This window comes from Schistocerca piceifrons, chromosome 7 (assembly GCF_021461385.2).
Source record: "Schistocerca piceifrons isolate TAMUIC-IGC-003096 chromosome 7, iqSchPice1.1, whole genome shotgun sequence".
NCBI lineage: Eukaryota > Metazoa > Arthropoda > Insecta > Orthoptera > Acrididae > Schistocerca > Schistocerca piceifrons.
Genome location: NC_060144.1, coordinates 439553588 through 439566631, shown reverse-complemented (window position 1 = coordinate 439566631; position 13044 = coordinate 439553588). Strand labels below are relative to the sequence as shown.

The following is a 13044-nucleotide window of genomic DNA, read 5'->3' as shown; positions in this document are numbered from 1 at the left end:
TTTCTCCAACAAGTGCATCTTTATATAGGCTTCATGCACAAAGCAAGTCATCAGAGGTGAGCATTGAGTATGTAAATATCTATGTTAGTCAGTCATGGACTATCTTTCATTTGGTACAGTCACTATGTCATCAAGTAGTTTCCGACATCAGTACATAGCAAATCATCATTTTAGTAGCTTGCTGTCAAATTCATTGTCCTTTGTCAAATGCCACCAGAAGCATGTAACGCAAGCAATTTTGAGTTCAAGTACTATTCAAAGACACAAATTTTGTGTATGGATTTCTCTCATACAGAAGACAGATGGGGTGATCTGGAAGATATGTGGCCCTTGGACTTGATAGCTATGACTACACACCGTGATGCGCTCAAAAAGAATGAATTTATTATACCCCATGTTTATGCTCTCAAAATTAGTTGGCAACAATAAATTCACATTTGTTATTATTGTCTTTGATTGCACTCAAAGATAATAGGCTCAGAAAACATCTACTTAACAGACAAAGCAGAGTTATAAAAATTGGGTAATAGATTTATATACATAATATTGCAAAACGGATGCCAAAATCTGATCACAGAATTCAAAATGGGATTACAATATAAAAAAAGTACAAATCAAAAATAACAGCAGTCTTTTGATTAAATGGAAATCAGGTTGAAGACCCACCTAAAACAAAAAATCGGACTTGGACACATGACTGAATGTGAACTGGAAAATGGAACAGGGATAGAAAAAATATTCAATAAAAAGTTGAAGTTTCCAACTGATTTAGAGATTCTAAGCGACATGAGAGAAAACCATAAAACTACCAATAATGAGTAGTCTAACAGATTAAAAGAAGTCATTCTCACAGCTACAAGTGATAAGTTACAGAGAGTAAAGAAAGGCAGGAAGAAATGGTTTGAAAAAATGGTTCAAATGGCTCTGAGTACTATGGGACTTAACATCTATGGTCATCAGTCCCCTAGAACTTAGAACTACTTAAACCTGACCAACCTAAGAACATCACACAACACCCAGTCATCACAAGGCAGATAAAATCCCTGACTCCGCCGGGAAATGGTTTGATGATGAATTGAGGAAGTTGAAGACAGGGTTATGAAATATCATGTCAGAGAGAGAGAGAGAGAGAGAGAGAGAGAGAGAGAGAGAGAGAGAGAGAGAGAGAGGATAAAGGGAAGGAATTATTTATATAAATCATTGGATTTAAGACAAATTTTCATATTTTTGAATTTTCTGTTTTAAGCAATCTTTTAATTTTCATGATGAGCCAATTATGAAGTAACAAAGAAAACTTCATACATTTATTTTACTGAATAATCTGGATATTTGAGAGGTGGAGTTTGGTATTGTCTATTTACGAAGCAGGATTGGAAAGTTATGCACAATAATTTTTTTTCTCCTCTGGTATTTTAGCTGGAATGTTGAAATTTCATGGCAACGAAAGTTTGAAGCTTGCACTATGGAGGGTATTTTGCTTTGATGTGCATCTCTAGTTAGACAAGCATGAACTACAAAATAAAAATGGCGCTCGTGTTACTGTTGTCAAATTGTGAAGACAGCAAAGTGTGGTTCTAGATATTTGTGGATCAGGGGGAATAATCCAAATGAAATTCACAGGGACATGTGCAGCGTGTATGGGGATGACAAGACCATTGCAATGTCTCTTGGTGTTGTATATTCTTCCAAGAGGGTCATGTGAACTTAAGCCATTTGCCACACTCCAGGCAGCCAGTAACAGCTGCAACCCTGCAAAATAACGAAGCCATTGAGAAAGCAATTTTGAACAGCCAGCATGTGAAACTGTGAATCTTACTGCAGTGGTAACTTATGGGAATCAGCCATGTGATGTCATCAACAATTGTCAATATTTCAATAGGAGCACACACTACCAATTTCAAGGTAAAACTGCAGCAAGGAAGCACTAGGTTAGATTAGTACTTGTTCCATAGATCGTGAATACGACACTTCGAAATGATGTGGAATGTGTCAGGTTAATAAAAGGTGTCTATAAAAGATATTACATTACACAAAATATTACATGACACTTAATATTTTTTTTTATTTATTTTTTTTTTAATTTTTTTTTTTTTTTTTTTTTGCTTGCACTATGCAAGCAAATTAAAACCACAGTCTTCAGAGTAACTCCATTCACCCACCCACCCACACACACACACACACACACACACACACACACACACACACACACACACACACACACACACACACAAGCACAAAGATGACCAACATGAAAAGTAATCGATAGTGAAATTAATAATCAACAAGTGAGGTAGCAAACACTTTGTCCATTTATTTCTTGACAAGCAAGTGAAATGGTTTAAATAAGAACCGCCATCTCTATTTATAAAGTTAATTCTAATTTAATTGCAATAGCTTCCTTAATAACACTGTCCAAATAGCTGGAAGTGCATGCCAAAATCTCTGTGATGATATATTATATAGGATGACCAGAGCCAAGACAATGTTCTGCAATGGCAGATTTCCTTAGCTGTTTTAAGCTTGTGTGCCATTTACGCTCAGTACACCGGTTCTCCACAGTCTGAGATAGTCTGACCACTGTACGACAGACCACAACTGCAAGCAATATGTAGACACCCACCTTACGCAAACCAAGATCATCCTTTATGAAACTTAAAAGGACCCTGATCTTAGATGGTGGTCAAAAAACACACTTCCCATCAAATTTTCACAAAATGTGATAAATTCTGTTTGAAATGCTCCCTATGTAAGGCAAAAAGGCCATGGACTTTCGCCCACCTTGGTACTGCCATCACTCAACTGGAGCACAGTTGGTCAATAGCCCAACACATGTGTAATTTGTCTTTCACTATAACTGTTCTGGCGATACATGACCCTGTGAACCAAGGTATGAAGTAGCCCTTCATGCTGAGCCGGATGGTGACAATTGTCTGCATGCAGATACAACTCAGTGTGAGTAGGCTTCCTATAAACAGCAAGGCTCAACATACAACCTGTCTTCCTCCTGACCAACACATCATGGAAAGGAAGACAGCTGTCCTTTTCTACCTCCTTCGTGAAACGAAAATTCAGGTGGATTGAATTCTGGTGTTTAGGTGTTCTAAAAAGTCGTTCAAATTCTCAGTACCTTGAGGGCAACCAACAGGAGTATTGTCTATCTGCAAAAACATGCAAGTTTCAAAGCCCCTACTCTAAGGCAGATTCCTTAAGATCTTCGACAAACAAATAAGCAGCAATAGATGAAAATGGGCTTCCCATTACAACTACATCTGTTTGCTCACAGCACTGGTCATCGAATAAACAGTAAGTGAAAGTCAACATATGTCAAAATAGGTTTGTTAATTCAACACCAAACCTATCCTCAATGTACCATAACAAATCAGACAGAGGAACACAAGTGAAGAGAGATACCATACCAAAACTTACTAGAACATCAGCGTCATTCAAACACATTCCCTCTAATCTATGTAAGAAATCCACTGAGTTCTTAATGTGGTGTCCACACCAACCTACAATAGGGCTCAACAGAGTAGCAAGGTGTTTTCTGCATGATCTGTTTGAGCACCAATGTTGCTCACAATTGGATGAAGAGGAACATCTTCCTTGTGGACCTTAGGGAGGCTGTATAACCTAGGGGGAACAGCACAATATGAATTGAGACTCTTTATACTCTCCTGCAATATTGGTTCATGACGGTGCTAGTGTTCATATATAGACACACACACACACACACACACACACACACACACACACACAGACAGAGAGAGAGAGAGAGAGAGAGAGAGAGAGAGAGAGAGAGAGAGAAGATTTTAAATTCATTTGCACAGGACTTAGTTTCTGCGGTTTTGCCTTGAAAATAGCAGCGTGCTCTTGTTGAAATACAAGTAGTTGTCATCAATGTCACCCACCTGCATTGCCATAAGTTATTTTAACATTATATACACTGGGAGAAACTAAGGAAAGTGCTTGTGACAATGTATGGTGTGTTATTAGTGGACTTTGTTGAACATGAGATTACTGTGAATGCAGCAGCCTCCATTAAAAATTTGATTATCTGTCTAGTCCCATGAAGAAATGCCTGACTGGCCAACTCTTTGCAACAAAAGTGGAAGTGAAATCAGCAGCCTACAGATGGCTATACTCCAACCAACCAGACTTCTAGAAACAGAGCTTATTGAAACTGGTACCACAATGGGAGAAATGTATTGCGAATGTTGGTGACTGTGTAGAAAGGAAGGCAAAAGAAGTAAGTTCATCTGTGATTTTTTTTTGTTAAATATTTTGGTAATAAAATTATTGTGTGTTGCTTTCTGATCTTCCCTCATAACATATGGTTTGGAGAAACAACTGTGAATTACAGATATTGTTGGTAATGTACATATATAATAATCCACAGAACATAGGGTCATTCCCAAGCAGCTCCGCAATTTCATATGATGTCTGTGCAAAAACTACAGCACATACAGAAAATGACAACTACCAGTATATGGCATATCTCCACATTTTGATTAGTTAATGTGCACTGTGGTGTAGTTGCACTAGAAAGAAGACTGTCAGAAGGTGTAGGCAAATCATCCATTCTGTATTGTCAACTCAAATTACTTTTTGCATGCAGGCAGGCAACCCAACAAACAGCTTTCCAAAAAGCTTTCCAAAAAGAGCTGCTCCAACACTTTCCCAGGCAATTTGTGTCAGAGACTACAATGAACTATATGTACATATTTGACATCTGCCACTTCACAAACAGGACCTGTACTGAAACACCTGTAATGAAAGTTAAGAATTTGGACAGATGCTCTATCCACCAATATGTGGTTATATTCTGCACATCATTTAGTTTAAAAGTGCACTCATCTTCTGAAACCCTGGGAGTACTTATAAATAATCATGTATACATGATGACCCAGGAGGAATACACAGTATTCAGGGATACGACAGGAACAATTATTTGAAGCAAAAAAGTCTGGTAAACATAGGCTCTAAAATGCATACCTTAAGAGCATTTTAGAGCCTGAGTTTACTACACTTGTTAGCTTCAAATGGTCATTCATACCATTTATCTGCATATCAACCATTCATAGAGCATTTCAGAGCCTGAGTTTACTACACTTGTTAGCTTCAAATGGTCATTCATACCATTTATCTGCATATCAACCATTCATACTGGGACACTCTGTATAGCTAAAGTCACTCAGTACATTCACACTACATATTTACCCATGAAATACTTACTTTTTCATCACCATTGTGGCAGAGCGTCACTTTCACTTCAGGGTGTGTTGGCTTACAAGGAATGACAATGTCCTGATACTGCATACCATGTATTGGTGCAAAGAATTCGTCACTATATGTAAGCAGGTTCTTCGTATCTGTGGCAACAAAATAATACATGTATCTCATTAAGTAGTACAAAGCAAAAGATGACAGTTAAATGTTGGAGTTCATTATCCATCACAGTCAGATATTTCTACTAATGAAAATAACACAAGCATAAAATGAAGAAAATAAGTAGACTTTTTCAGAAAAGAGTGCTGTTGCAGCAGGATATACAGGAGAGCTTCTGTGTACCTTGTAAAGAATGGTAGAAGTACTGGCAGAACTGGATACATGATGGTGGACAAAGAGACATGCCTGGATAGCCAGTTGGTAAGAGCTTGAAAGGCAAGGATCCATATTCGGGAAAAGACATTTTAGTACTGATCCAGTACACAGTTTTTACCTGTCATGAAGTTCTACAAGTAATCTTATAGACTAAGTATCACTGAAATCTCAGATTCCTTTTTTCTGGCCTCCAATTACAATGAAAAAACATTTCACGCAAGTAGAGAAAGTGGTACAAACACTAAGAAATGCAGAACAAAAGATCAGATGCAATATGTAAGATAAATATTTGAATGGGAATTAAGAAATGAAGTGCAACAGCTCATATATGATTGGATAAAAGCAGTGTCATCAAAGATTAGGCAGTTATTGTGCAAGAGTATTAGAAAATAATAATGAAATAAGCTGGAAGTAAAGGTGTTCTGCAACAACTGATGTAAATTAGATCCAAGCAAAATTCAAATAAGTAGTAAGTTTCTGTTTGTGAAAGTGTTAATCTTGTGATAATGACAAATTAAACAGCCAATATCCTGCTATAATGCTGCTTGGGATATGAAGACCCAACTTACCAATGAGTAAGAGTGCAGAAAATTTGATGGACCAATGGTAGAAAATGATTCTATAGTAGAGATGAATGTATTCTTATTGCTTCTGTAATACCAGAAAAGTTGGTGATGTCTGCTCATATATATTTTATTATGGAGAATAAAAACTATTATATTATTATTTTATCTCCAATCTGCAGTTTAGCTGAACTTATCTGTTGTGTAGCAGTTGTGTCAGAGGATGCTGGCTTATAGCAATCCAGCATACTTGCAGAGAGATATGACATTGATTACTCATCTAATATGTATAAATACGAAGCATTAAACCTGCAAAACTGATCACAAATAGATGTAAAAATTTGACTGAAATTAAACTGAATTGATAAAAGAATAAGTAGGTTTTATTCTGTTTGAGACTGGTATGTAATGTCTTCTGCTTAGACACTACACAAGAGTTACTTCTTAATATGTGAAGTCCTTATCACCAGCAAGTACAAAACACAAAACAATAGAAGAATTTATGTGTGAGGCTATTTCACTCAAGCATGATGTTGCATCAAGCATTAACCATGTATCTCATTAAGAGCAAATTGCCTTTTATTGTTGTTCAGTTTTTTACAAAGCCAATTTTATTAGTTGTCCTGTCAATACCCCCAAATAACCCCCCCCCCCCCCCCCCCCATAAGCCTGATTACATTCTTACCTAGTATTCCCATAGTTAAGTGCAATTTAAAATGATGACCCTATCCACACAAATTAGTTCTATAAATTTATAATACATTGGCAATGCCAGAAAAATTTTGTGAATAGGGTAACATGAAAAAATGACTTCAAATTTGCATATTTCCCCAAAATAACATGATTTAGTGCTTTTTAAAAAATGCAAAATTTGTGTGGTATAAAACTGAAATAGTGGTCAACTTTGTACCCCCATAGTTCATCAATAATTTTGGCAAGGAATGCAGAAAAAGAAGACAAATTCACGCATAACTTTAACTTACAGTACACTGTTCAAAACCTTCCTTTTCAGAATCTTATTCACTAAACTGTTACTACACAATCTACTGCGATAGGGATGTGACACCTATCTGTTGCACCTTAAAAAAATAAAGAGGCAATAAGTGGTACAATTTATACTTCAGTAAATTCCTAAGATGCAACTCCACAGTTTATCTTAGAACAATAAATGTCACTGTAGACATTAAAGAGCTCTCTCTGTCACTTAAATGCATAACAAAAATAATACTCCAAAAACATTGTTAATCATGTACTTCCTTGAAACTAATGACAGAATATCTAAACCAACTGATTTTAATAAGACTCAGATGTTCATTGTCACAAAAAATACAACATAACTTGTTCAAAATTTAAAAAATTCTCTCAAACACATAATAATATAAGTGACCATGTTGAGATTTCACAGCAATAAATAAGTTTATATTCAGTTCAGTGAAGATCTCTGTGAAGCAGGTCAATTGAAATAATGATAATTTATATGACAAATATAATGGCTATTGCATATCATTAAATATCTCTGCTAAAAATTTATACACTGTTTACAAAGCAAGAGAATGCATCATTTTCATGAAGTGCTTTACTAGGCATGGTCCACTTTGGAGTAGTGTTCTCACCTCCCTCTGACCTTTGAACTGATTGTCCCCAGTGAGTTTTAGGGTGAACAACAGTTTCACATGGACTCTGAACCACAGTGGAACTTGGTATCCTTTTGTGTCACAAATCATTACCCAAGTTGAAAGAAGCAAGGTGTGACAGAAAAACCCAAGGACTGATTAGAAACTGAATCTTTTATCTCTGGATTTACATTCTGGAATTTACTCACAGAGACAACAAGCCACATGTGAAGTAGTACTCATTCACTGGAATAGAGCAGTTAATAACCCAACAGATTTACTTTGACGTCCTCTTCTCACCTTTGACATACAAGTATATAGATGTATTTTTCTCACTGTTATTATCAAACAAACAATGGTAATATCCAACAGCCTTGTATGTAACATCTGTCAGCTGAATTGATGATATATATTTGCCTTTCCTCAAAGTTGAATGTATGTTGGGTTCACTGTCCTAGAAGCAGAAAAAAAGACAAAATTAATAGCCTCTTAGAATCAGAATGTCAAAGATAGTACCAGATGTTTATTGACGTATGTTCCATAAATATGGCAATATCCCATCAAAATTACATGTTCAGTAACTTAATGCATACTATAATTACACATACACAGAGTGGAACATGAATACCTGTATATTGACATATTCTGAGAGGTTATAGATCATGTCCTGAGGAACACATTGATGAGGATATAACATCTGGAAACATCATCCACAGAACCTATAGACCATTGGATTTACAGGGGACAACATCTGCTGTTAGTACATCTCTTCAGTAGTGAATGTGAGTCAAAACACTGATGGACTGTGGGTTGCAGTGGACGTGACAGGCACTAGTTGGTGCCAAACACATCTGTTCCTGCCACGAAACAATAGAAGCCCCTAAGAGCAATTATGGTTCATGTGTCATTGTTACAACTCATATCTGCTGCTGATATTTTATCTGCAGATTCTAAAAATAATCCCAAAAAATTTTGGTCATACATAAAATCTATGAACGCTACAAATAATTCAATACCTTCTCTTGCTGACAGTATGGGTAATGTAATGGATGATGATAAACAGAAAGCCAAAATTCTAAACCTAACTTTCAAAAACTCATTTATGGTAGAGGACTGCAGCACCATTCCCTCTTTCAATTATCAAACAAATGCAAGGATGGCTGATGTAGCGTTTAGTGTATCCGGGATTGTAAAACAGTTAAGATCCTTAGACACCAAGAAGGCATCTGGCCCAGATAGTATCCCCGTAAGAATTTATCTTGACTATGCTACAAATATAGCACTATTCTTACCCATAATCTATCAGAGATCATTGGAACAGCAGAATGTTCCATGGGACTGGGAGAAGGCGCAGGTCATAGCAATCTATAAAAAGGGTAGAAAATTGGATGCACATAATTTCTGGCCAATTTCACTGAGATCAATTTGTTGTAGAATCATGGAACATATTGTGTGTTCAGACATAATGACCTTTCTATACTTTGAGAAGCTCATCTGCAGAAACCAGCATGGTTTTAGGAAACAGCGGTCATGTGAGACACAGCTGGTTGTCTTTGTGCATGATATATAACAGGCTCTAGATACTGGCTCCCAGATTGATGCCATGTTCCTCGACTTTCGACTCAGTTCCACACTGTTGCTTGCTCCAAAAAGTGCCCGCTTATGGTCTATCTCATGACATATGCGGATGGATAGAAAGTTTTCTAACAGACAGAGAGCAGTATGTCATCCTGAATGGGGAGACTTCTAAAGAAACAAGCGTAACATCAGGTGTGCCCCAGGGCAGGGTAATAGGTCCACTGCTTTTTACGATTTACATAAATGATCTGGTTGATGGTATTGACTGTGCAGGAAAGTAGTATTACACGAAAGTTGTGAACAAATCAATAAGGATTTGCAGAAAATAAATGTGTGGTGTAATGACTGGCAGTTAACTCTCATTATTAGTAAGTGTAACCTACTGTGTACAACAAAGCAAAAATCCCCTCTAATGTACAAGTACAAAATAAATGCCCAGTATGTGGAAGTGGTAACATCCATCAAGTATCTGGCTGTGACTATATGAAATGATCTCAAATGGCGTGATCAGATGATACAAGTAATGGGTAAGGCAAACTATAGATTGCAGTTATTGGTAGAATCCTATAGCGATTCAGTCCTTAAACAAACAAAACTGTTTACGATACTTTAGTTTGTCCAGTCTTAGAGTATTGTTCGCTATATGGAGCCCTTACCAGTTGGGTCTGATTCAAGAGATTGAGAAGGTCCAAAGAAGAGCAGCAAGATTCATGACTGGTACATTTAGCCATCGTGAGAGCATTACAAATCTCATAGAAAGTTTGAAGTGGGACACACTTGCAGATAGACCATGCGCTAGATGCAAGGGGCTGCTTACTAAATTCCAAAATCTGATCTTTGCCGAGGGTGTAGAGCATATATTATTACCACCAACTTTCAAATTGTGCAATGATCACCATTCACAGATAAGGGAAATTAGAGCCCGTACTGAGGCGTTCAGTCATTTTTCCCTCACACAATCTGTGAGTGGAACAGATGGGGGGGGGGGGGGGAAATATGAATTTGGCGCGAACAGTGCCCTCTGCCACATGCCATTTGTTGGCTAGCGGAGATATGTGTAGATGTGTAGGTGTAGATAGAGTGGTCTAGCAGCAAGGGCTTACCCCTGCAACTTCAGCACTCTGTAAAATTAGAGGGGGGGGGGGGGGGGGAGGGAGGGGGAGAGAGAGAGAGAGAGAGAGAGAGAGAGAGAGAGAGAGAGAGAGAGAGAGATACATGGGGTTGTAACCCCTTGGGTCGCCCGCAACAATATTGCTGACCTGAGGCAGCTCAATTAACCTCTCTGGACCTGCAGTTAGTTCACTCTGATTGATGTTTGTGACAACATGCTTGTACCTTATAGAACAATAAAAGATGTTTGTATGGAATAGTACGACCTGTTAGTTGTTGTTATATGTAACTGCTACCCGAGTACTGTAGTTCCTACACATACATACACATGAACATACATACTATAGGGTGTTTAAAATTAGTTGCCACTTTGGTGTTTGACTGACCAGAGGGGAACGTGGTGCTGTTGCCCAGGTAACACCAATAGCAAGCCAGCTTCCCCTATCACACACCACCAGCCGTTCGGCTGATAACGCCCCCCCCCCCCCCCCCCCCCCCCACGTTGCCCCACTGTGAGCAAATAGTATCACACGGTGTCATGCCTCAGATACATGAATGTTTGTCGATAAAGTCGTATTTTCTGGCATTTAAGTGTTCTGTAGGTATTGCGAAAGAAGTGTTTTGTGTTGGCGTTGCATTAATGATAACAGTGCAGTACATCGGAATATGAGATTTGCAATAAAATTGTCATCCAAGAACATGTTCACCAGCTGGGAAGACAATGATCTGCTGCAAAACATTCATCAGAATTCAGCAATAGTAATGGATAAAACGCCATACCACTCAGTTGTGATGCATAAAGCCAACAATGCAGTGGACAAAAGCCAATATTTTGCTTGGGGTACAAAGAAATGTTCCATGAAATAAAGTTTAACGTAATATGTATACGGCAAAGTTCATGGAATTTTTTAGTGCTGTACAAGCCAAAACTTCATGCTACCATGTCAACGAACTGGCTAACGACAAAGGACATAGTTTAAGCTTTCATCTGTATCATGCTCATTTAAATCTGACAGAGTGTATGGGCCTAGGTGAAATGTAATGTGCAAAAAACAGCAAGAAGTTTACACTCACCGAGACCGAAATGCTGATAAAAGAAGTCACTGCAAATGTTAGACGACAGGATTAGTCGTGAGTTGTTTGGCTTAATACCAAGAAGGTAGATGAGGAGACATTGATTCATGAAGAACTGTGATGAGTTTTGAGGAATACATAACTTCTCCTGTTGCAACATCTCTTGTTAAGACACAGCAGAGTTTAGAAATATATTGCAATGCAACTGAAACTGCAGCAGAATCCTGAAATAGTGTATTATCAAACTAACAACTGAGTGCAAGTCAGGTCAACAGTTTATGAAGCAGCAAATTCTGGGTATAAAAATAAACATGTAACTCCTTCACTCATATTGTTGAAAAAAACACAGCAGTTCTTGTTTCACCATGGCCCTCAATAATAACATTATTTAACTGAAAAATCTGTAGACATTTGAATATCGCTGTAGATATGGAAGTTCCACATATTAATCATGTGGCAAAACAGTCTCAATATTGTTATCGTTTCCCAGAATCTTGTTTCGATAACTCAAAACATTTGTGAGATATGAAGAATTTATGAATAGGTCATCCTAATTGTTTCACTGACACCCAAGTTCATGTTGGAGAGCTTTATGTACATTACATTTTCTTAAGACTGGAAACAGACAGCGATATCCTGGCAAGTTTAAAGAGTAATTCAATGTATTATCTACATTTAATACACAGCAACATGTGACCTAACATGCATCAAACACAAATTCATAGCAACACCTACTTTTCAATGCAAACTAAAAAATTCTTAAGTAATTTACCTATTACTGAAATATCACAATAACTGTGACTGTTGATGACATGATAGGTAGTTCGTCATGAAGCTGATGACTTAAACTATAGGATGTGAGAGAATGAGAATTTATTACCGAGTAGTTTCTGGTATGTGACAATTACAGAGGAATATCTCTGCTAGATGTCAGCTATAAAGTACCATCTCTATGCCTCCTAAATAGGATACTACCACTTGCTGAAGAAACTGTAGGAGACTACCAATGGGGGTTTAGATGCAAAAGATCAACAGTGGACCATCTATTTACCCTAAGTCAAACAACGGAGAAATGCTGGGAATATAATACAGACATGCACATGCTCTTCATTGACCCCATAAAGCCTATGACAGCGTACACAGAGGTACTGTAATCAGAGTACTAAAGGAATGTCAGTTTCCATCTAAAATAATCCAATTGGTGGCAATGTGTCTAGAACAAGTACCGATCTATCAGAACAGTTCGAAGTTCGAACCGGCCTCAGGCAGGGAGATGCCCTCTCACCTATATTATTCAACCTTGTGCTAGAAAAAATAGACTGGGAATTTATGAAAACTGACCCCTTTGGAATACCCCTAGACATGTCAACGACTCGGTTGGCATACACGGATGATATAATCCTAATCAGCGGTAGTAGAGAAGAGCTCAGAATAATGGCAGGCTCATACTGAAGTTTGCCAGTAGGGCAGCCCTGCAAGTCAGTGAAAATAAGGCAGAATACATG

General features: G+C 37.7%; 1 protein-coding gene across 1 annotated transcript in view; it reads right to left on the bottom strand.

Moving 5' to 3' along the window:
* Positions 1-13044, bottom strand: part of LOC124805178 (vascular endothelial growth factor receptor kdr-like) — a 511639-nt gene that overhangs the window by 407622 nt on the left and 90973 nt on the right. Inside the window, exons 3-4 of the mRNA XM_047265665.1 lie at positions 8078-8231; positions 5233-5369 (exon numbers count right to left, since the gene is read on the bottom strand). Of these exons, the coding sequence (XP_047121621.1) occupies positions 5233-5369; positions 8078-8231 (291 nt within the window). The remainder of the gene's footprint in view (positions 1-5232; positions 5370-8077; positions 8232-13044) is intronic.